We start from the raw sequence: 25,490 nt of genomic DNA, 5'->3' as shown, positions 1-25,490 counted from the left end.
TGAAAGCAGGGTCTTGAAATGATATTTCTACACCCATGTACATAGCAGCATTACTCATAATAGCTAAAAGATAGAAGCAACCGAAGTGTTCATGGATGAATGAATGCATAAGCAAAATGTAGTACAGATATAGAATGGAATATTATCCAACCTTAAAAAAGGAAGAAAATTCTGCAATATGCTATAACATGAATAAACCTTGAAGACATTTTGCTGAGGAAAATAAGCTAGTCATAAAAAGACAAATACTGTATGATCCACTTACTGAGGTACTTGGAGAGGTCAAAATTATAGAGACAGATATTAGAAAGTGGTTGCCAGGGTCTGGGGAGAGGGAAGATTAGGGAGTTACTGTTTCATGAGTATAGAATTTCAGTTTTACAAGAGGAAAAGAGTTATGGCAATGGATGGTGGTGGTGTCTGAATGACGATTGCATGGATTTAATACCACTGAATGACACATCTTAAAAACGATTAGGATGGAAGTTCCTTAGTGGTCCAGTGGTTAGGAATCTGCATGCCGATGCGGGAAACACGGGTTTGATCCCTTGTCTGGGAAGATTCTACCTGCCGCCGGGCAACAGAGTCCCTGAGCTGCAACTACTGAAGCCTGTGCTCTGGAGCCCATGTGTCACAGTAAGAGAAGCCACCACAATGAGAAGCCCACACATTGCAATGCAGAGTAATCCCTGCTCGCTGCAACTAGAAAAAGCCTGTACAAAGCAATGAAGACCCAGTGCAGCCAAAAATTAACTAATTAAAGATTTTTAAAAAAAAGAAGTGTCAAAGGAGGTTCTTCAGGCCAAAGGAAAATGAAAAAGATGGAAATATAAATCTTCAAAATGAAGAAATGGTAACTATACGGGTAAATATACAAGATTTTTCTTATTTAAATCTCTTTAAAAGATAACTACTAGTAACAATAATAATGTAGTGTGGGGTTTATAACATATATAAAAGGATGACAATAATAGCACAAAGGTGGGAGGAGAGAAATGGAAGCATATTAAGATTCTTAGACTACACATCAAATGGGATACCATCACTTGAAGTAGATAGTGACAAGGAAAGTATACACCATAAATCCTAAAACAACTGCTAAAATAACGAAACAAAGACTTACAGCTATTAAGTCAACAAGAGCTAAACAATCATAAAAACTATTCACTAATCCAAAAAAACAGACAGAAAAAGAGAAAAAGGGAACAAAGAACAAATGGCACAAACAGAAAACAAAGAGCAAGGCAACAAATTTAAACTAACTCTTGTCAATAATAACGTTAAATGTAAGTAGTCTTAAATCTGAATTAAAAGGCAGAAATTGTCATGTTAGATAAAAAGCAAGACTTAATTATGCACTGTCTACAAGAAACACTTCAACTATAAAGATACAAATATGTTAAAAGGAAAATGATGGAAAAAGATACACCATGCTGCCACTTAGACAAAGTAGATTTCTGAACAAAGAATATGACCTAGGAATAAAATTCGTTATTTCACAGACATATACACCCATATGTTTACAGCATTTGACTATTTACAATAGTCAAAACATAGAAACAATTTAAATGTCCACTGACAGGTGAAAGGATAAAGAAGATGTAGGGTATACATACAATGGAATACTACTCAGCCATAAAAAAGAATGAAATAATGCCATTTGCAGCAATATAGATGGACATGGAGATTATCATATTAAGTGAAGGGAGTCAGAAAAATACTATATGATATCACTTATATGTGGAATCTAAATTATGACACAAATAAACATACCTATGAAACAGAAAACAGACTCACAGATGCAGAGAACAGACTTGTGGCTGTGACAGGGGAGGGAAGGATTGGAGCTTGGGGTTAGCAATATGCAAACTATTATACACAGAACAGATAAGTAAGGTCCTATGGTACAGAATAGGGAACTGTATTCAATATCCTGTGATAAACCATCATGGAAAGGAATATGAAAAAGAATATATATATATATATATATATATATATATATATATTTACACAGAGACACAGAGCCTGACTTCCCTGGTGGCTCAGACGGTAAAGTGTCTGCCTATAATGCGGGAGACCTGGGTTCGATCCCTGGGTCAGGAAGATCCCCTGGAGAAGGAAATGGCAACCCAATCCAGTATTCTTGCCTGGAAAATCCCGGGGATGGAGGAGCCTGGTAGGCTACAGTCCATGGGGTCACAAAGAGTGGGACACAACTAAGTGACTTCACTTTCACTTTCATAGAGACACGCACAACTGAATCACTCTGTTGTACAGCAGAAATTAACACACTGGAAATCAATTATACTTCAACTTAAGAAATGACACATATATACTTATCTGTGAAACAAAAACACTCACAGACAGAGAGGACAGACTTGTGGTTGCCAAACCGGGTGGCAGGGCAGATGGGTGGATGGAGAGTTTGGAATTAGCAGATGCAAACTGTTATATTTAGAATGGATAACAACAAGGTCCTACTGTATAGCACAGGGAACTATATTCAGTATCCTCTAATAAATCACAATGAAAAAGAATATGAAAAAGAACATATACATATAGTTGGATCACTTTGCTGTAGAGCAGAAATTAACACAACATTGTAAACAACTATACGTCAATAAAAGAAATTTTTTAAAAAAGGTAATTTCACAATGATAAAGGGATCAATTAATCAAGAGGAAATGAAAATCCCAAGCATTTGTATACCTAATAACAGAGCTTCAAATAATCTATAATCCCAGGCAGAGATTTCAATATCCCCCTTTCAATAACTGATAGAATAAGTAGAGAGAAAATTCATAAGGATATAGAAGACTTGAACAGCACTATCAACCAACTTGACCTAATTGACGCTTAGAGTACACATCATCCCAAAACAGCAAAATACACATCCAAAAAAAAAAAAGGAAAAAGAACATTTATCAAATAGACTGTATTCTAGGCCATACAGTAAGTCTCAGTAAGCCAAAAAGCATTTTAATCATATAAAGTATGTTTTCTGACAACTATATTAAATTAGAAATCAGTAACAGTAAGATCTCTGGAAAATTCCTAAATATTTGGAGACTAAAGAACATGCTTCTAAAAAACCTCTGGGTCAAAGCAGGTATCAAAAACAAAACTAGAAAGTAATTTGAATTGAATGAAAATGAAAAGGTAAGATATCAAATTTGGGGACAGCTCTAAAACAGTGCTTAGGGGGAAATTTATAGCACTAAACATTCATAATAGAAATAAAGAAATGTCTAAGTCAATGACCTTAGCTGTTACCTTAAAAAACTAGACAAAGAAGAGTAAAATTAAACCCAAAGTCAGCATAAGAAATTAACAAAGATCAAAGTGGAAGTCAATGAAATAGAAAACCAAAAAAGAGAGAGAGAGAAAATCAATGAAACCAAAAGCTGGTTCTTTGAGATGATCAGTAAAATTGATTAAATTCTAGTCAGACTGCTAAGGAAGAAAAGGGAGCAGACACAAATGATCAGTATCAGAAATAAAAGACATGACATCACCACAGATTCTATACATGCCCACAAGACAGTAAGGGAATATTACGAATAACTTTACGTCAATCAACTATGCAACTCAATGAAATGGACAAATACCTTCAGAGACACAAACTGCCAAAGCTCACCAAGAAGAAACAAATAAATTGAAGAGCCCTATATCTATTTTTAAAAAACTTAATTTGTAGTTAAAAACTTGCTTACAAAGAGAACTCCAGGCTCAGACGGCTTCGCTGGTTAATTCCATTGACTTTTAAATAAACAAAACCAATTCTATATAAACTCCTCCAGTAAAGTGAAAAGGAAGGAATACTTCCCAACTCATTATTTTGGACTTACTAATATAAAGCTGTAGTAGTCAAGACAATGTGTTCCTGGCATACAGATAGGCAAATAGATCAACAGAACAGCAGAGTCCAGAAAAAGACCTGTAAATACGGACAACTGATTTCAGCAAAGGTGCAAACGCAGTTCAGGGGAGAAAGGATTGTCTTTTCAACAAAAGAAGCTGGAACAATTGGAAATCCACGTGCAAAAAAAGATTTTGGACCCATATCTCATATCAAATGCAAAAATTAACTCAAAACGAACCATAGTTCTAAGCGTAAACCCTAAAAATATACTACTTCTGGAAGGAAACAGAAGAGAAAACCTTTGAGACATGGAGTAGGGCAAGATTTTTTAAATAAAACATTAAAAGCACAATCTATAAAAGAAATTACTAAACTGGACTTCATCAAAATTAAAACAACTTCTGGTTTTCAAAAGACAAGCCAAACACCAGGGGAAAATATATGCAAACTGTATATCTGATGAAAGTCTTGTTTCTAGAATACATAGTAAGGAAACAAACAACCCAATTAAAAATTTTTAGCAAAAAACTTGAACAAGTACTTCACCACAGGCATATAAACAGCAAATATGCACATGAAGAGATGCCCAACATCATTCATTAGTCAGTTAAAACTCACACTAAGATACCTACAACAATTGAAAGGCTAAAATGAACTATACCAAGTTTACAATGATATGGAGCAACTAGAACACTTGTGGAGATGTAAATGTTACAACTACTTTAGAAAATAATTTGGCAGTTTCTTAGAAAGTTAACCATACACCTACCATATGACCCAGCGACTCCACCGCCAGGTATTCACCTCAAAAAAGGGCAAATGCCCACACAACAATTTTGACTATATCCAGATGTTCCTCACCCTTTTACCTGTAATAGACCCAAACTGGAAACAACGCAAACGTCCATCAATAAGTGAAAGGATAAACAAACTGTGACTGGAATACTACACAGCAATAAAACAACATCCTTCTGACACATGGATGAACCTCAGAATAATTATGCTGAGTGAAAGAAGCCATACAAAAAAAGAGAGGGGACATGATACATGTTCTATGTATAAAAACTCTATGTACAGTTTATTATATGTCAAGTATATGTCAATAAAGCTGTTAAGGGGGAGGAAAAGGCACAGGGAAATTAAATAACTTGGACAAGGAGTCACAACAAAATGCCATCACGTGGATACACCATATATAACAACTCCCTACTATTGGATATCATATTGTCTTTGATTAAAAATAAAGTTGTGATATAATATCCCTCTCTTTCTCTGTTGTCTTTATTTCCCTTTTCTGAGAGACCAGTTTCAAGTAGTAGAAATACCAGATAGACCAGAGGATGCACACATCTAAGCCACCCACTCCCAGAGCCAGGGAATCATGCCACTTCTCTCACCTGTTTCTTGGTGTCCACCTCCAGAATGTCCATCAGGTTGATCATGATGTTTTTGTGTGTCTTCTTGTACTTGCCAACCCGCAGTGAGACGGTGAGCCAGCCCGGCCGCCCCGTGCACATGAAGGTCTTGCTGCCCTGCTCCTTCCATTCCCGCACCTGCAGACATGAGCAGAGGCTGAGCTGGCCCTCCCAGGGATCCTCTGGCAGCTTATTGCCCTGCCTTCAGGAGAAGGGGCGGGGAACGGTGCCTTCTCTTGTCAGTAATCATTTACTGAGGCCTGAATCCTTCCAGACACCAGGAGGAATGGGATGATGAAAGGCCCACTGGCCTTACCCTCTGGACTCTCCTTGGCTAGTGAAAAGTCAAAGTGTTGCCACACCACAAAGCAAAATGAAGAAAGAGCTGGCAAGCAGGATCAAAGTGCTTTGAAAACATTTATTCTAACTGCAAAGTTCACGACAGGTGTTGTATTGGAAAAAATAACAACCACACAAATGATAACTATTGTGTTGACTGAAAAGTTCGTTCAGGCTTTCACATAAACCCAAACAAATTTTTTGGTCAACCCAGTATCTACCATCTGCCCCCGCTGCACCAGGCACCTCTTGTGTCTTGTCTCATTTAATTCTCACAACAACCCAGGTGGTTGGGATGATCCGCCTCCTTTTGCAGATGAAGAAAATGAGAGGTGAAAATAACTTGCCCAACATTACACAACTGCTAAAGGGCAAAGCCCAGATTCACCATCAGGACCACCCAACTTCAGGCCTGGAAGGATAAACGGGCTTATAATAATAGGCAACAGAGTAACCGCTAACACTTACTGAAGCTGATTATGTGCCAAGTGCTGTTCTAAGCATCTGTGCATGTTAACTCATGTATCACTCTGAGCGGAAGGGAACCAGCAAAGGAGGCCAGATTCCCCATCAGACATGGAAGGAAGAACTTCTGCTAAAGCTCTGCTATAAGTGAGCAGAGCACAAAACACACAGAACAAATGGCTCAGGAGGAACGTGGGAGGAAGCATTCCCTTCTTGCTGATGGAAAATGGCAGGGAGGTGAACATCTGCTGCTGTGACCTGCGACCATCCATGTCCTCTTCATCTGCTTCTAACAGTCCCATCTCTCTTTGGTCCGGGTGACACCGACTGCCCCCTGCCCCCAGAGACGGGCACATGACTGAGGTCTGACTCCATCCCCCTGGCCACAGTGACCAGTACAGGGACGGGCCTATGATCCAAGTTAAGCCAATTAAGACTGATTCCAGAAGAGGCCCTCTCACTTTACTGGAGTTGCTAGGCTGGCTGGATATAAGCCAGACACTGCTGGGGCCCCTGCAGGGAGACAGCCTCCCTGAGAATGAAGTCAACTCAGAGCAAAGTAGAGCCAAGAATGACAGCTGTGGGGAAAGACAGAGACTGATGCTGGACCTAGGAAGTCTGAGCCACTTTTATTCTTGGACTTTTCTCTCGTTTTTTGGCCAGACCCTGTGGCAGGTGGAAATATTAGTTCCCAGCAGGGGTCAAACTCGTGCCCCCTGCATTGGAAACTCAGAGTAAGGGCAGAGTCTTAACCACTGGGCTGTCCAGCAAGTCCCACTTCTGGACTTTTCAAGACCTGGGTCAATAAAGTCCCCTTTTGCTCAAGCCAGTTGGAGTTGAGTTTCTGTCACTTGCAATCGAGAGTCCTAGAATAGGCTGCGCTGAAACTCATCAGGCAACATGGGGAAGTTCAACATGGGGAAGAACTGTTCTGCGATCAGAGGCCAGGGTCCCATGTGAAGCAGAGGTTTTGCACAGAGGGGTGTAACTGAGGAAGGGATTCCTATGAGTAGGGGGTGACCGACCAGACTTTGCCCCTGCCCAACTCTGCAGCCCCAGGACTTAATACAAGCCTGGAGGTGGGCAGGATGCACTGGGAGAGCTGCATGCAGCCAGGAATGGGAACTGGGTGGGTGGAGGATGGGAATGGGAGTGGGAGGGTGGGAACTGGGGGGGTGGAGGTGGGACGGGAACATGAGGTGAATGTGGAGTTTGTCAAGTCTGAAACACTGGTTGGGATGGATCCTGATGGGAGCCAGCCAAGATCTGGGGCAGGGAGGCAATCCCGTGGCACCGTACCCTTATGGCAGGGCAAGTCAGAGAGAGGTGGGCAGGGCCCAGGAAACGGGCAACTGGTCAGGTAGTTATCACCACTTTCCAGGTGTGAGGCAACAGAACCAGACCTCCATGGTAGAATGGAAAGGGTTGGGAAAGAAGCAATGTCAGAGTTCAGGTTCAGAGATGGAGCTGACCTGGGTTCCAGACCCATTTACTAGCTATACCATCTCAGGCACATGACTCCCAGTTTGAGTCTCAATATATTTTCCATCTGTAGAACAGGTGCAAGATCTCCCAGGGTGGTCCTTTTCTGGTAAGTGGCCAGAGGTGACCTCTGAAAATGGTTTACTATTTACTTGACCCAGAAAACCCCACAAAATCATGCAAATCAAGAGGTTTGAATCTTGGTGTTCACTTTAAGAACACCTGTGAAACTGCCCAGGCCATTAAGAGTATACATATCCAAAAAGCCACCAAGTCTCTGAAGGATGTCACTCTACAGAAGCAGTGTGTGCCATTCTGCCATTACAATGGTGGAGCTTGTAGGGGGGCCCAGGCCCAACAGTGGGGCTGGACACATGGTTGGTGGCCCCAAAAAGAGTGCTGAATATCCTTACCACATGCTCAAAAATGCAGAGAGTCATGGTGAATTTAAGGGCTTAGATGTGGCTTTTCTGGTCATTGAGCCTCAAGATGCAGCTCAGGACTTACAGAGCTCATGGTTGGATTGACCTGAACATGAATTCTCTCTACCATACTGAGATGATCCTTACTGATAAAGGGCAGATTGTTCTTAAACCAGAAGAGGATGTTGCATGAAAGAAAAGGATATACCAGAAGAAACTGAAGAAACAAAAACTTATAGTCCAGGAAAAAGTGCCACCAAAAAAGTAATAAAAGCAAAAAACCCCTCACAAAGACCTATCAGTATTGCGGTGAGGATGAAAAATACTGAACATCAGTGGCACAGAATGTGGCCCAGCGTAGGGCCACGGCAGTGGGTTGGTCTGGTAATGCCCCTTGTCTTCCTGTCCCGAATGTTGCTGTTTAGTCGCTCAGTCGTGTCCAACTCTGTGACTCCATGGACTGACTGTAGCCTGCCAGGCTCCTCTGTCCACGGGATTCCCCAGGAAAAAAATACTGGAGCAGGTTGCCATTTCCTTCTCCAGGGGACCTTCCTGACCCAGGGATTCTGCATTGTAGGAAGATTCTCTACCACTGAGCCACGGGGGAATCCCTTTGGTTTAGCTGAGGTTCATAAGTGCTCACTGCACTGCTCTGGGCCAGGGCTCATGGGACAGAGTCAGCAGTCTGCCTTCAAGAAGCTCACACTCTGATAGGGGAGATAAGCAGGGAAATTGAGAATCCGAGCACACAGAAAGAACTAGGAAACAGGGTGTATTCGAGACCGAAAGTAGGGAGGGCTCTGGAGCTGTGACCGTGACTAGCACAATTCATGGCAGCCTGAGTAAAGGGCGGAATTCCAGATGCTGCTTGCTCCCACCGGATCCAAGGTCTATCCCTCCCAGCGATGACTCTCCGCATTCGTCTTCACGCTCTTATCGGCAGCACTCAGCCAGCAGCAAACAGAACATGGAGGCTGCAACACCTGTGGTGAGTGTGGCAGCAGGAAACAGAAGCTCTTTGCAACCTGAGGCCAGTAAGAGAGGAACATATGGAGGGGCAGAGGGCGCCAAGAAACTGCCCAGGCCTGATGTTCATGCCTGATGTCCATTCTGGCGATGGCATAGAAGGAGGAGGCTCGGCTGTGAGCTGCAGCAGGCTTACGGGTTCTGTGAGCGCTGACACAGGGGAGGACACTGCCTTCTTAAGAGTGAGCGCCTGGCGCAGGGTCTGCGAGGCTCCACAACCTGGTGTGGTCCTACCTTCTTTAGTCACTTTAGTCCTCTAATCTAAGCACGTTAAAAGCTCCTTGCTACAGAGTAAACTCCAAACTGAACCCCCCGCCCGCAACCTAGCTTCAAACTGACTTTCCGACCTTCCGCCCCTCTCCTCAGACGCTCACACGTTCCCCGGATCATTCCCGCTACTTCCCCGTCACCAGGGCCAGGTGCACTTCCTTGAAGCCCCGCTCCTCCTCTGAAATCATCTGGGCCTGGTGAGAGCTACCTCAATACGATTCTTTACTTCTCTCCAGACAGCCCGCACGTACTCTGCACACAGTAGGCACTCCATAAATGTCGAAGCAATGTTCTATTCAACGCCTTTGCTTACTCCGTTTCCTCTCAGGAAGCACCCCCCCCCCCCACCCCCATCACATTTCTGTTTAGTTCAAATCTCGCTCAAATGCCACCGCGTCAGGGAAGCCCTTGCGCCCCGCCGCGCACCACTTCGCGCCTGGCTCCCGCCCCACCCGGCGCCGCTCACCTGCTTCTGGATGTCCCGCACGCGCTGTTCGTGCAGCCGTGGCGCGCTGCTGAGCTTGAACACCACCCAGGCGCGCACGTAGTAGTAGATGTCGAAGATGAGCGAGAGAGGTAGCAGGAAGAGGCACACAAACACCCAGCGCTGGTGGATGAGAACGAACTCCAGCCCTTTCACGCGAACCCAGAGCAGGAAGAGCAGCGCGCACACCGCCAGCGACACAGCGGGCTCCATGGTGGAGCCTGGCGGCGCGCCGCACCGGGGAGGGGGTTTGCGGGCTCGCGCCGCTAGTCACCGCCAACGGCTGCTTGCCTGCTAGCACTCGCAGCCGCCCGCCGCCGGCTCCCCGCGAGCCTAAGGACCCCTCACCGGCTAGCGATTGGCTCAGGTCGCAAAGGTTCGGTGGGCCGAGACCCGGGTGGCGACCAATGGCGAGCCGCGCCGGGGATCGGACCAGGAACCCGCTGATTTTATTGGCTGCGGGAGTCTGTCCGCTCCACCCTCTTCTCCTCTCGGACGCGCTGGGAGGGGGTGGTCTGCGGAGCTCTGATCTGCGGGGGTCTGCCGGGCGCGGGCTGCGGGATTCGGACGTCCAGGCCTTGGAAACTGAGGAGTAGCCACAACACCGAGGGGAGCGGTTGCAACCTCCACCCCTCCTCCTTAGGTGGCGCCTCCTCGAGAGGCGCGTTAAGCAGTCACGCGTAGGGTTACCCCCCAGGGTGTCGGATCTGGGCGTCCCACGCTCTGGGATCGATCACCCTGCACTTTGGCCGAGGATGCCCATCAGCGAGGGTGGAAACCTGGCCTTGAAGTCTACATGTCAAGTCAGTCTACCCTCGAGGCCAAGAAGTGCACCTTTTCATTTTTCCAGGCGCTTTCTCTAGTTCATTTGAGTTACGCAACAGTCCGGCGCGGCGGGTACTTGTGAACCCATTTTATAGATGAGGAAACATCCTAGAAGCATGAGGCCTGCCTCTGAACTCCGGAGGACTTTCGAAGCGCAGGCTAGGGCTGGCGCCCTTCCCCCTCTCACGCTGGACTGAGCGGAAGGGGAAGACTAGGGGAAAGGACTGAAGGAAGGAACCTGCTCTGTAAACTTCTAGCGCCCTCTCTGCCAAGCAGTGTTGCAGACACTGGGGCAGGGTGGTGAGCATAGCAGATGGTCCTGCCCTCTTGGAGGAGCTAATACAGAGGAGCGCGACTGTTACCGGCCAAAGCTTAAATCCAGTGTCATTTGCATTCCACCACGATCCTGCAGAGAGACAGTTACTTCTGAAATTTTAAGAAGTGTAGATTTTTTCTTTAAATTTCAGAAGCCAAACATGACTCACTAGGCTTTTCACTGGCTCTGCTTACTTCCCCACTTTACTTTTTCACCGTTGCCCTAACAGGCACTTTTTAGTGGTTGCCGGGGACCCCCATCCCTCATTTCAGGCCTTTGTTCAAGCTGACACCTCTGACATGCCCTTTGCCATTCTATTCATAGAGCTAACATTACAGGTCCTTGAAGTCAGCTCAGGGCCACCTCTAAAACTACATGTCCTTCCCCTTTCAGGTGCCCATAAAATAGAGTGCATCTATTCTGTGTCATGGGGCTTCCCTGGTTGGTTCAGTGGTAAAGAATCCACCTGCCAATGCAGGAGACATGGATTTGATCTGTGGGTGGGGAAGATTCTCCCCGAGGAGAAAATGGCAATCCACTCCAGTATTCTTACCTGGGAAATCCTGTGAACTGAGGAGCCTTAGTGAGTTAGTTCATGGGGTTACAAAAGAGTTGGACTCTACCTTAAGAGACTCAACAACAATAACAACATTCTGTGTCACGATTCTTTTATATTATTTCATAACTATCTCTGGGTGTCTCTCACCGTCACAGACTGTACTTCCACTTTCTAGCATAATAGTTGGTGCACAATGGACATGACAGTGTTTGCTGACCAATGAATGAGTGAAGAATGTAAACAGAGACTTGAACATTCAAAGATCAAAATCAAATAGTGAGGGGGTGTTTGCACTGGGTTTCAAAAATGAATCAGCTAGACCTGTACACTCTTACACAATAGCTACTAGCTACTGGTATGTGACTAGTCCAGACTGAGACATATTTTCAGTGTAAAACACGAACTGGATTTCAAAGGCAGTACAAAAAAGAGAATGCAAAATACCTTATTAATAATTTTGACTTTGAATATTTTCCTTTTTAAGACTGAATAATGTTCCATTTTTTAAGGTACCACAGTTTGCTTCTCTGTTTATCCATCCATGGACACTTGGGTTGCTTCTGTGTTTTAGCTCTTGTGAATAATTTTGCTATAAACATGGGTGTGCAAATATCTTTCTGAAACCTTGCTTTTAATTCTTCTGGCATGTATCCAGAAGTAGAATTGCTGGATCGTATGGTAATTCTGTGTTTAATTTTTCAGCTGCCGTATTGCTCCACAGTTGCTGTACCAATATTTGTTGCTTTCTATTTTGTTTTTTTGACAGTAGTCCTCCTAATGTTTGTGAGGTAGTATCTTGTGGTTTTTATTTGCATTTCCCTATTGATTAATGATGCTGAATATCTTTTTCATGTGCTTTTTGGCTATTCCTGTGTCTTCTTTGGAGAAATATCTATGAAATTCTTTGCCTATTTTGAATGGATTGTTTGTTTTGTTGTTGTTGTTGTTGAGTTTTAGGAGTTCTCTATGTACTTTAGATATTATCCTTTATCAGATATACCATTTCTCCAGTTCTGTGAGTTATTGGGCCCATTAATTTTTGCCCAAGTCAAGGAAGCTCCCTTTGATAAGGAGTCTGCTCACAAATTGTTGTTAATAAATGTGTATTATTTCCATGGAAACCTAGTTGGAACGCTTAGGAATAGGATGTTCTGGTTAACAACTACTCAGGTTAACCAGGAATTAAGCAATATCCCTTTTAGTTTGGCCATGTAATACTCTTTCTAAAAATGTGAGTCCTCATTTCTTGCTTAATGAATAGACCCTAAACAACACAAATAATTTTACTTATTAAGGAGCTCAGTAAACACCAGAGTTCTAACAAAGAGCATTTTATTATATTTTTACAGAACAACTACTGAGATCATTCTGGTCTTTATAATCAGTCTGAGGACTGGCAATGCAGAGAAATGTTAATCTGAGTTTTTAATAAATGGGGACATTCAGACATAGAGAGCTTGAGAGACTTGCCTGATCAGTGTCTTAGTCTAGTGAATAGAGAAGTCTAGATATGGCTCCCATCTTCTGGATCTTTCCATCACTTGAATCTGCTGCCTTGATTATTATGTGAAACATCATTTCTTGTGCTTAGGATCTAGATATACAAAGTGGAAGCTTTAGAATAGAGTTTCTTGAAGTGTGTTCTGAGACAATCCACATCAGATTACTGGCTAAAATGCAGATTCCTGGATCCCACCACATCCCACTGAATCAAAATCGCCCCAGGTGAGGCCCAAAAATCAGCTTTTTAAAAAAGTCTCCAAGTTATACTTACACGTGCTAACATTTAGGAGATTGGATTAAATATGTATTGACTCTGAAATGTCTCCAAGAATATTATCTTTGTTTTTAAATGAAGCCCTAGTGAGGTTCTTTTTCCTTGCAAAGTGCAGCTTTTGCCTGAAAGTCCAGTTTATCTTTTGCCTGAAAACTATAATAAGAAATAAGATAACTGTAGTCTAGCTTCTAGATTATCAAGACTTTGCTTGTTTTATCACCTTGAGTGTCTTAAGAACAGTAAGCAATTTTTGAAGTCTCCAGGACAAGACTTTAACTCCATTCTAGGGGAGTTGGCTTTCTTATGCTAGTGGTCAGTCATTCATTCTTTTGTTTACTCAGTCTGTCACTGGTGATGCTTTCTAACTCAAACACCAGCAACAAGGGTGTTTATTCTCTCATGTAACCAGAAGTCCTAGTGTAGATTGATCCAGAGTTGGTTAAGTCATTGGCTCACTGACAGCTTGAAAGACCTTATTCTTCCTATTCTGCTTATTCTGTCTTTCCTAGGTTAGTTTCCCTGATAATGGCTAGAGTGGTCATGGTTCCAGGAGATCCATCAGATATAGCAACATCCTGGGGGGAAAAGGGGAAGCATTCTTAGATGGACATTAACCATATATTCAATAATTGTTGACATGCAGTAATTGTGCAATATACCGTAGTGAACTAGATACAGTTGTGAAGGATCTGGCAATTGTGAATCAGTGTATTAAGTACTATGACAAGGAATCATAGGGTTCTATGGAAGCCGATGAAGAGTTGTATTTTATACATATGTGTGTATATACAGTTGACCCTTGAACAACATGGGTTTGAACTGCGTGAGCCCACTTATATGTGGATTTCTTTCACTAAATATATACTACAGTACTATCTGATTCCCAGTGAGTTGAATCTTGCATTTCCCTCAAATGGCTCATCATCAAGAGACAACTAAATTTCCTATATTCATAAACATCTTCCTAGATATACCTCTGGGCCCATATACATATACATACATACATAATTCCCTAAAGGTCAACTCAATGTAAGCTTTACAATTTGCTTTCTAAAAAATGAACCATAAGCTATAGACATTTTAAATGGTTTCCTTATATTCCAAAGTATGTGTGTGTGTGTGTGTGGCTTAACAAGGGACTTCATGAGCTCCGAAGCATCTTACTCAAAATATGGTTGTTGGACTGACAGCACAGAAATCACCTGGGAGATTGGTAGAAATGCAGAACCTTAGACTCCACCCCGGACTGACAGAATCAGAATCTTCATTTTAACAAGATCTTGTCTGGGGGAAAAGGGGACAGTTTGTCTGACAAACCTGAAAAGTGAACAGATGACACCCAGGCAACAATTTGGGGTGAGACTGGTCAAGATGGAGGAGATAGCCTCTTGGAAGGAAGGCCTTGGGCCTGGGAGGACCCATAGGAAGAAGTCCTGTGTGGCTGGAGCTTAAGGAAAGAAGACTGGAGGAGGCAGGCAGGAGCCAGGCCATGGTACTGATTCTGCACTTCACTTGGGGGCCAGAAAAACCATTAAAAATTTCAGAGTAATATACTCAGAATTTTATTTTAACAAGTAACCTATAAACAACAATATTTCCAGGTTTCGTTGCATCTAAGTTTTCTCTTTTTTGGCTGTGCCACACAGCTTGCAGACTCTTAGCTCCCTGACCAAGATTGAATCCATGAGTGAACCTCATGAGTGGTCCAATTACACAGAACACTTAAAAAGGAGAGAAATTTTTCTGGCAGAACAAGAAGAAGAGAAAAAGGAGAGGAATTGAGCACCTATTATATCAGGTCAGGCATGACATCCATCATCTTAATATAACCTTCAAAACAATACTGAAAATTAGGCATTGATGTGCCCTTGATGTGTCAGTGTTTGGAGAGGTAAGGGAGCTGGACAAGGAAAATAAGGTGCTGGGCACTCGACCTTCTAAGAAAACTATCATGAACCAGGCACACACAACTGGTGTGGGTCCTGGCTTTGTTCAATTTCAACAAAGGCCACAAGCATATAGTTCAACAGACCAAAGCACAGTAAAAGTTTTTAACAAAATAAGCAGTTTTCTGCCTCTCCCTTCCCATATCCAGCCCTGCTTTCTTCTCTTGCAACTGGACTGTGAGTTCCTGGGGGCAACAGGCTGTTTCCTAGTTGCCCAGTGCCACAGAGCCAGTGTCTCCAAGTCAGCTGTTCCCCAGCTTGACTCTTGAATCAAATCATTTCCATTTCTCCCAACAAAATCAGAACGTCTCTTTAAAACTTATCAGCAAATTAAGTATCACTACAAAACTAACATCTATGAATCTTCATTTAGTCAGTGCTCAGATCTCCAGTCACTCACCATTGGAAAACACCTCTAAAGGCAGATGGAAGTGTTAGTTGCTCAGCTGTGCCTGACTGTTGGTGACCTCATGGACTGTAGCTTGTCAGGCTCCTCTATCCATGGAATTCTCCAGGCAAGAATACTGGGGTGGGTAGCCATTCCCTTCTCCAGAGGATCTTCGCAACCCAGGGATCAAACTCAGGTCTCCCACATTGTGGGCAGATTCTTCACTGTCTGAGCCACCAGGGAAGCCTGGAGTAGAGGTTAGCAGTACCAGCTTCATTTCCGTAGTTCTGCCTCCTCCATATATTAACCGTGGGCCAGTTACTTGACCACTCTAATTAAGTCCTGCCATGTGGTAAATTCCCAGTGAATATTATCTTATCATCTTCCAGAAGATAGGGGCAAATCTCTTTGACTATGTTCTAGGCCTATGGCTTCATTCCTTGGAAGAGATAAATGGTCCCAAAGTCACAGTCACTGACTTAATGTATAAAATGAAACCACTGCTTTAATAAGCTTGGTGGTGTAACATTCTTTGGGCAATAGGTGAAAGCACAGGCAACAGCGAGATGGGGGTGAGAGTGATTGCAGAGGGAGCAGGACAGCTTACACACAACAGAAAAACAGTCTGGGTGGTTTAATGAGGGACAAATGGTCCTTTGCTAAGCAGCCTTCCTGAGGGCATGGTTGTGGGCTTGACAGCTCTTTACAGTAATAGATTGCTTAATAATCACTTGAGGCATCAATACAAGGTCAAATATGTTCTGAGTAAGCTGTTCAGCCAGGCAAGGAGGCGTGTAATGCCTTTTTAAAATTCCCCTGAGCTTAACTTTGGATGGCACCTCTTAGAGAAACTCAGTCTAAGCTCTCATATGCACAGGAGCAGTATGTCCTGGATTTTAGAAGTACACGGACCAAAAAGATGTTTTTAAAAACTGAAGACCACGACCAGGGCTGCCAACTTGTTATTTTGTGGTGTTGGAGAAGACTCCTGAGAGTCCCTCAGACAGCATGGAGATCAAACCAGTCAGTCCTAAAGGAAATCAGTCCTGAATATTCATTGGAAGGACTGATGCCGAAGCTCCAGTACTTTGGCCACCTGTTGTGAAGAACTGACTCATTGGAAAAGACCCTGATGCTGGGAAAGATTGAAGGCAGGAGGAGCAGGGAACAACAGAGGAGGAGATGGTGGGTTGGATGACATCACTGACTCGATAGACATGAGTTTGAGCAGGCTCTGGGAGTTGGTGATAGACAGGGAAGCCTGGCATGCTGCAGTCCATGGGGTCGCAAAGAGTCAGACAGGACTGAGTGACCGAACTGAACTAAACTGAAAGAGACCCAGAAACAAACTAATGAGAGAACCACCATCTGTTGTTATTTTTCCACGAAAGGAGGGAAATTATAATGTCAGAGAAAGTAGGAAAATCAGTCTCAGACTAAGGGACCATCCTTCAAATTGAGCACATTTGGTATTGCAAAACTCTTGCTTGCTGCATTTCATGATTTTTCTGACTTTCCTACACCTTCTGGGAGCATTGTTATGGAACAACCAGGTGGACCTGGAATTTCGAAACTACTGCTTTCTGGAGCAGAAATTCGCCAAGTGTGGGCCCAGGCCAGCAGTAACACCACCACCTGGGAACTGGTTACAGGTGAAAAAATGCTGGAGGTAGGCCCAGCAGGCTGTGCTTTCACAAGCCCTCCTCCATGTGATATTGACACTCAGGTTTGAGAACCACAGTTGCAAAGTGTTGCAGAGTCCAAACTCACTCCGCTCACTGCAGTATTTATGATATACAATAGTATACATGTTTTTCTTAGTCCTAGGCTCATGGCTATATTTTGCCCATTTATTTAATATAGGCCCCAAATGTCTCTGCTTCGGGATAGATGGAGTACTTCCTATTTCTATAAGTTTGATAACACAAAACACGTAGGCAAAAACCAACAAAAATGACACAGATTCCAAAATCAGTTCCCAGCTCAGTTGTAAGGGTAAATAAACTTACCCTATAAAACAAATAAACTAATTTCAATCAGGCTGCCTACCTCCACAAGAACCAGTTCCCCAGTGAACTGGTTAGATCAGGTACAATCAACAATTCACCTCTACAACAGGGTATCCCAATCTAATTGGCTTGTTCCATAAAGGAAAAACCCAAATTGAGGGGGAATGTCTTCCTGGTGTTCATACCTGAGTGATTTACCCTACATTATCAAGTCTATTAACTCATAACACAAAAGAGCACAGAAAACCACAAACAAAGGAATCGACCACTGAATTGGGTGGACTTACCCTAAGAAATCGAGTCCGTTGACTCATAGACATTTGTTGGTTCCTTGCTTCAACTGCCAAGTGCTGGGGCAGCTGGTACTGCTACAAGGAATCTTGAGGGAAAGATCCTCAGGACAAATGGTCCTGGCAGCTGCTAGACGTTGTTCCAGTGTTTCTTGACTAGGGAATGCTCTGACCAAGACTCCTGGCTGGTGTTGAGGCAGTCTAAGTGTGAGTTGGAAAAGAATTCCCAGACACAGAATATTGCAGAAAGGAGTGAGTTTATTAAGAACAAAGAGCAGAGATGACATGGGCACTGTGAATGCAGTGGGCCAACAACTCCTGACAGGCCAGGGAGAGCTGACAGTTTTTGTGGGTTGGTAGACAATTTTTATAGCCTCAGGACAAAGGAAATTCCTGTTGGAAGGTTGGCATTAGTTAATTGGTTAGGGCATTTTAGGCTGACTACCTGGGTGGGCAGGTTTGCCTGATTTGGGGTCAGGAAGCCTGCTTGTGAAGATCACAGGTGCTTTTGGCAATGGTTACAAAGGAGCTCAGTCAGCTTTGGAGGTGACCTTTGTTCTGGGCTCTGCTTCTGTGGCTTTAGTACAAGGGCTCACATCTGTGGTCTTAAGGCAGGATTCAACATTCACCCCTCTTTTTATGTATAGGCCAAATCTTTGGCCCCTCAATACCCTTCTCTAGTCTAACTATCTGCCTATGCTTGTCTTGGGTCATGGGGACCCAGATCATTAGGGAAAGGGGTGAAGACCACTCTGACTTCTTCCTGCTGGACAGGAGCATCATGGGGTCCTGGGTCCTAATACCTGCTCTCTGTCAGGGTGCATTTGTGGGGGGAGATGAGAGTTCATGGGATGACAAAGCAGCTTTTTCCAGCAGAGTCCGTGTATCAGTCAGCTGATGTCGTTGTAACAGCATCTGGAATTGAGTCCTGTGAATCTGTTGGGAGGTGAACTTAAATAATGTGTTAATGATGCAGGGACCAAGCAATAAAGCAAAGACTATTAGTATTAATAGTCCCAACAAGGGCAACATCTATGTTTATATCTGGATCCCCATAGAAGAGAGAAGACTTGAGAGCCACCTGGGGCCCTGACCTACCCTCTGTTTTAAATCCTCTATTAATCTGATATTTGTCTTTAGAATTGGAAGGTCTTCTTCTACTTGGTTGGAGGTATTAATATATTACTAGAAGCAGCATATCTAATTTAGTTGGGCACAGACACTCCTGGCCTTGTCTGCTATCACGTCAAGAGCCCTTCTATTCTGTAAAACCACCGCAGCTAGAGAGCCTAGAGCTGACTGTTGTTCCTCAATGACAGCTAACTGTAGCCTTCCAAGATTTCTGGGCCATGTTCATGAGATTGAGGATGTTCCTCTCTAAGAGGGCTATGCCTGCAAACCAAAAAAAAAAAAAAAAAAGAAATCCTCTAAAGACACTATGGATTATTTCAGGCCATTCAAGAATGGATCTGTCATGAGCATGTCCTCCCCAATCAGTGGCTCATCTCTGTCTCTCCTGGATGGGTCTTAGGGCTTCCTCGAGGAATGACCCAAGATTGGGAATGTTTCCTGAGGAGGGAAAGTCTTTTGCAGACATAATGAATGCCTCTGGAACCACAGCAAAAATTGGGCAGGTGCTCCTTCAGTGTGTGGGAAGATCTAGATATACCCCGTTACCACATAGGAATGAAAATCTGGTGCCCCTTAAAGATACCACCATGTGGGTCCCCAGAGACAGGCCTTGACTTGTTGGGGATCTTTCTCTGGAAATATGCTGGGATCTCAAGGCCTGGGACTCTAATGGGAAGGCCAAACTCTAAGGAAATAATTATCTATACACAAAGGGGAGAATGTGGATTCTGATTGATTATGAATGCAATGGGGAGGTTGGCATAATATACCTCTGAAGCTCAACTGTATTATGTTATATCTTGGAGGAGAACATGGTTGGGAAGATAGGCTAAGTCAGTGTCTGGTGGTCATACCTATGCCTACATATTTAATTCTCAGGGCCGAGCTGTTTATGGAGATGTGGTCCTCATTAATATAGTTCTTGGTTGCATTTTTCCTCAAGTTTCCCCAATATAGAGTGAAATTACCTTTATGCATACTGTATTTATTATCCTCTGACCAGGGAACCCATTCTAGACTAGTCTGATTAAAGTTGAGAGTATATTCGCAAAGAGAATCATTTAACCAGACCAATATGGGTCTCCATCCATCTGGGTTTTGAAAACATAGTTGTGCCTTTCCTGAGTTTGGAGGCAGTGCCTATGTGGGCAGCTAAACCTGTGGCAAACGAGTGAGGTCAAACTTGCCTTTGACCTCCATATAAAAGATAATCCATCCGATGATATTGGCCTGATAGATTATGTAACTGTTTGATGGAGATAGAGAGGGCCAATAAGTAGAGTACCTTTAGGTCTTGCACTGCCTTGGGGAAAATCCAGCAGTCAGTTGTGTTACTTAACTTTGCAACCTGATTTAAAGTGGGTGTCAGTGGATGGTGAAGATATGGAGAAGTGAAAGGAAGAAAGCAGAGTCCAGTAACTATAGCAGTGTCATATTAAGAGAACGGGAGGCAGCATCCATCTTGTGACAATACGTAGAATGGAAGGTGGGCAAGCAAAAAAAAGGCTCAGGACATGTAGTAGCAGGCCTATTAAATTGAAGATCTGTAGAATCCAGGTTTAACAAGCAATGAACATGGTCTGGTCAATAGTACTGGAAGTCCCCTTGGAGGGGTTTGTCCCATGTTAGTTGTCATATGTATTGTCTCTGACAGTGTGGGGGCTGTAGGTGTAACTGAGGCTCCTGGGAATTTATGTCTGTCCGCAGTGCCCAATAGAAGTCAAATTCAAAAGGGGAAATTGAAAACTGGTGTGTAGGGGTTAATGGAAAGAACAGATTTAGTAGCCATCTTAAAGTGTACATTAGTATTCAAAGGAAGTGAAGTTATTGTTATTGGAGTCAGACCCATGCCACTTTCGAAATGCCTTAGATATCTTAACGAGTCCCTGGAATACCAGGGGACTGTATCACAAGGAAGGGCGACAAGTACCCACAGAAGTGAAATTGTCCAACAAATGACAAGGAAAATAATAAAGTTGAAAATCAGTTTTTCAAGATCGAGAATGTAAGATAAATAAAAGATAATAAAAAGATCATCACATGATCTTTTTTTTAAATTAATTACTTTTATTTTTGGCTGTGCTGGAACTTCCTTGCCACATGGGCTTCTAGTCACAGTGAGCAGGGGCTACTGTTTGCCGTGGTATGTGGCCCTCTCATTGCAGTGACTTCTCTTGTTTCAGAACACAGGCTCTAGGGCACACGGGCTTCAGCAGTTGTGGCATGTGGGCTCAGCAGTTGCGACTCCCAAGCTCTAGAGCGTGGACTCAGCAGTAGTGGCACATGGGCTTCGTTGCCACGCCATATGTGGGATCTTCCTGGACCAGGGATCGAACCAGTGTCTCCTGCATTGGCAGGCAGATACTTTAACACCAAGACACCAGGGAAGCCCCACCTGATTGTTTTTTGAAAAGGAGGTTGAGGACTTCCAGAGCCTCACAGCTATATGCTAGGTCCAGCAGCTTTTCTGCTCCCAGGGGTTTGGTTCCTCAGGGGAGGAGCTGTTTTCAGTCTGGATGTGTGAATCCAGCGGGGTGAAGCCTTGGACCTTTGCTGCTGTGGAGGTGCTCAGCAGGACTGGGTGTGGCCCCCTCCAGGTCGCACTTAGCGGTTTTTGATCCTGTGGAAGAGTTTTAACATATACTCAATTACCAGGCAGTAAGTTTTCAGATGTGTCTGTGAAATTAGAGTCTGGTTTGGGTCTTGATATTCCCATACATTTTTGAGAGTTAATCCTAATACTAGGAGATATTGAGCCAGATAGTGAGTTTCTGGATTGACTAGGAGATCTGTGCTCAGAAATGGCCTTCCATATAAAATTTCATATGGGCTCAGATGAGCTTCCCAGATGGTACTAGTATAAAGAACCCAAAGTTTGATCTCTGGGTTGGGAAGATCCCCTGAAGAAGGGCATGGCAACCCACTCCAGTATTCTTGCCTGGAGAATCCCATGGACAGAGGAGCCTGGGGGGCTACAGTCCATGGGGTCACACAGAATCGGCTATGACTGAAGTGACTTAGCACACATGCATGCATGGGCTTAAATGGATCTTAGATGTGGGGGTTATTCGGGTCCTCAAGAGGGTGATGGGAAGAAGAGCAACCCATCGAGTTTGATGAGTTTCCACAGCCAGCTTAGTTAAATACCTTTAGAGAGTCTGATTAGCTCTTTCCATCTTCCCAGGTGCTAGGCTGAATGGAGGGAGTATTTAATTTGTAAAACTTCACTTGTGCCCTGAGTTAAACTGGAAATAAAAGCAGGCCCATTGTCAGATTGTGGAGACTGTGGAAGTCCAAATCTAGGTTTAACGTGTTCCACTAAGGCCACAGTGACTTCTGATCCTCTGTCTTAGCTGGAAATGCCTCTATCCATCCTGTGAATGTTTCTACCATGACTAAGAGATATTTGTAACCCTTGCAAGTGGGCATGTGAGTGAAGTCTATTTGCCAGTCTTCCCCTAGTTGATTCCACCACCTCTGGACTGATTGAAGTAATGCGGGAGGCCTTACAGCTCCCCCACCTCCCCGGCCACCACACCCTATGTTAACCTGGTGACAAACTGGGCAAGCCTGTGATACAGATTGGAAGGTCGAGAGGATTCCTTTTCCAGAGAAGACAGTAGCAGTTAATTTAAAGAGAGATTAGGCCTCTAGATGGGTGGCCTGGTGGATGTTTAAAATCTTCCACTGAGATGATTCTGGTAGGAGGAGCTTATCATCTGGGCATTTTAACCATCCTTCGGGGGTTAAGGGGAATCCCTGTTTTTTCCCTTCCTCCAGTTCTAGATTAGAGCATTGGGGTGGGGTGACACTTAGATTTGGAATCAAGGGAGCTTGTAAGGTTCTTTGAGCGGTCTTCCTAGCTTCCCTGTCTGTGTTTGCCTTGCTGTTGCCCTTGGTTACTTCTGAGGAGTCCGGTTTATGTGCCTTGCAGTGAAGGATGGCTACTTCTTTAAGGAGTTTGATTGCCTCTAGCAAGTTTAACCCTTCTAGCCCCTGTTTAATTGAGGTATTATGTGTTGTCAGGAGTCCCCTTTCCTTCCAGATGGCAGCATGATCATGGACTACATGGAAGGCATAGGCTGAGTCTGTGTAAAAATATTGAGTCGGAGCCCCTTCCCCAGCTCTAAGGTTCTGGTTATGGCAAAGAGTTCTGCTTTTAGGGCAGAAGTAGTGGCCGCATAAAGTGTGCCAGACTCTATTAATTTTTCTCTACTGACTATGGCATAGACTGAGATTCTGTATCCCTCTTTCATGAAACTACTGCCATCTGTGAACCATTCTGCATCCGGATTGGGCAAAGGCCTATTTCAAAGATGTGTTTTCACAGTGTAATTTTGTTCTAATGTTCTAGGCAAGGGTGTAATAGTGGAGCCCCGGTATATGCGTTAGGCAGAAAAGTCGCAGGGTTTAATGTGGTGGCAGGGTCTAATTGAGATCCAGAGCCTTCCACAAAGAAAGCTTGGTATTTCTAAATTCTGCTGTCTGAAACCCAGTGGTATGCTTTGGAATTCAGAACATCTAGAAGCTAATGAGGAGAAGGCAATGGCAACCCACTCCAGTACTCTTGCCTGGAAAATCCTATGGATGGAGGAGCCTGGTAGGCTGCAGTCCATGGGGTCACTAGGAGTCAGACATGACTGAGCGACTTCACTTTCACTTTTCACTTTCATGCATTGGAGAAGGAAATGGCAACCCACTCCAGTGTCTTGCCTGGAGAATCCCAGCAGCAGCGGAGCCTGGTGGGCTGCTGTCTATGGGGTCGCACAGAGTCGGACACGGCTGAAATGACTTAGCAGCAGCAGCAGCAGAACCTGATGAGGAGTAGACTGTAAGGGGCTGTCCCAAAGTGAGTTTGGAAGCTTCCTCTGTTAACAGTGTGGCAGCGATTAGGGCTGCCATCCCAGGGAGGCCATTCCTGGGATGTTATATCTGAACTTTTAGATAAATGTGACACGGGATACTGGGATGGTCCCAGATATTGGGCTATTTCTTTCCTTTCATGGCTGAAGAGGGAAAAGGGCTTGGCTAAATCTGGCAGGCCTAAAGCTGGGGCAGTGACAAGGGCTTCTTTCCTTTGTCTAAAAGCTGTTTCCATTTCAGCAGTCCACTCTAGAGGGAGGTCTTCTGGTCCCTTAAGGGCCTCATAGGGTAGGTTTGCTAACAGGCCATAGGTTGGGATCCAAATTCTGCAAAAGCTGGTCATTGCCAGAAAAGTTATGAATTGCCGTTTAGTATAATTGCTGTTTAGTGGCTGGGAGGGCCATGTCTAGGATTAGAGACTTCTGGTGTGGGGCAATACTTGTTTTTCCTGGGATTCATATTAACTTCAGCAAAGTGACCCATTGGAAGGAAATCTGACCCTTTGCTGGGGGTACTTGATATCCTCATTCTTTTAAGTGTTTGAGACTAAAATGGTGTTGTTATCTGAGGTTTGTTTATCTGGGCTACAGGTAAGGAGATCATCCAGCTGTTGGAGCCAGCAGCTTTTGCCTTCCAATTGTAAAGAGGAGAGGTCCTTTGCTAGTTGCTGGCCAAATAAGTGAGGACTGTCTGAACACCTGGGGCAACACTGTCCATGTGACTTGTTGAGAGTCTGTTTAGTGTCTTGGTCATTCCATTCAAAGGCAAATAGGAATTGAGATCAGGATGAACTGGGATACAGAAAAAAAGCATCTTTTTTTCTAGGACTGAATACTTTTTTCTAGGACTGTATACCATTGAGTTCCCAGTGGAATTTGACTCAGGAGTCCCTAAGGGTTTGAAACTGTAGGGTGAATGGGGATCACAGCCTCGTTGATTGCCCTCAGATCTTGGACTAAGCGGTATGTGTCATCAGACTTTCCAACTGCCAGCATCGGGGTATTGCATGGGGAATTGCAAGGAGATAAAATGCTGTTTTTGAGAAATTTAGAAATTAATAGCTGTAGCCTCTTTAAAGCTTCTTTCTTAAGAGGGTATTGTGGGACCCTGGGAAAGGTACTGGGGAGGCATTGGTAGACCTGCCAGGAGTAGAGGCATCCCATACTTTGGAGGTACCTGATGGTAATATGGGGTGGAATACTGTCTGGAATGGATTCAGTGTTTAGAGCCATAGTCATTGGAATGAAAGATAGGGTGGCTTTGAGTCTCGTTAGAAGGTCTCTGCCTAACAAAGGAGTGAGACAAGCTGGAAGAACTAAAAAGGACTGTGAGAACAGGATATTTTCAAGGTAACATGGCAATGGGGGTGTAAAACAGCCAAGGCTAAGTTGTCCATTTAATCCTGTTAGGAGGATCGGGGAATAGAGAGTGGGACCAAGGAAGAAAGTTAGAACTGAATAAGTAGCTTCTGTGTCGATTAGGAAAGTTATAGAGGCCCCTGTCACATCCAGGGTTACCCAGGGCTCCTCTGGTCTTGTGGGGATCTTTGGGGCCTGAACATTGAGCCCCAGGCATCGTCAATCATCTACCTCCAAAAGGTCAAGACCCAGGAGACTGTCTG

The 25,490-nt window shown here is 44.0% G+C and overlaps 1 protein-coding gene across 2 annotated transcripts in view; it reads right to left on the bottom strand.

The window, feature by feature from the left end:
- DHCR24 (24-dehydrocholesterol reductase) overlaps nucleotides 1-15,738 on the bottom strand; it is a 37,286-nt gene extending 21,548 nt beyond the window's left edge. The window contains exons 1-2 of one of the 2 annotated variants that reach the window (XM_043876675.1): nucleotides 15,589-15,738; nucleotides 5,260-5,415 (exon numbers count right to left, since the gene is read on the bottom strand). In XM_043876675.1, the coding sequence (XP_043732610.1) occupies nucleotides 5,260-5,415; nucleotides 15,589-15,591 (159 nt within the window). In that variant the 5' untranslated portion in view covers nucleotides 15,592-15,738. Of the gene's footprint in view, nucleotides 1-5,259; nucleotides 5,416-9,747; nucleotides 10,137-15,588 lie in introns of those variants that run through there. The other variant, XM_043876674.1, reaches the window with a different exon arrangement.
- Between the last annotated feature and the right edge of the window lie 9,752 nt (nucleotides 15,739-25,490).

This window comes from Cervus elaphus, chromosome 20, assembly GCF_910594005.1.
Source record: "Cervus elaphus chromosome 20, mCerEla1.1, whole genome shotgun sequence".
Classification (NCBI taxonomy): domain Eukaryota; kingdom Metazoa; phylum Chordata; class Mammalia; order Artiodactyla; family Cervidae; genus Cervus; species Cervus elaphus.
The sequence above is the reverse complement of the archived record's forward strand: the minus strand, read 5'-3'. Positions and strand labels throughout refer to the sequence as shown.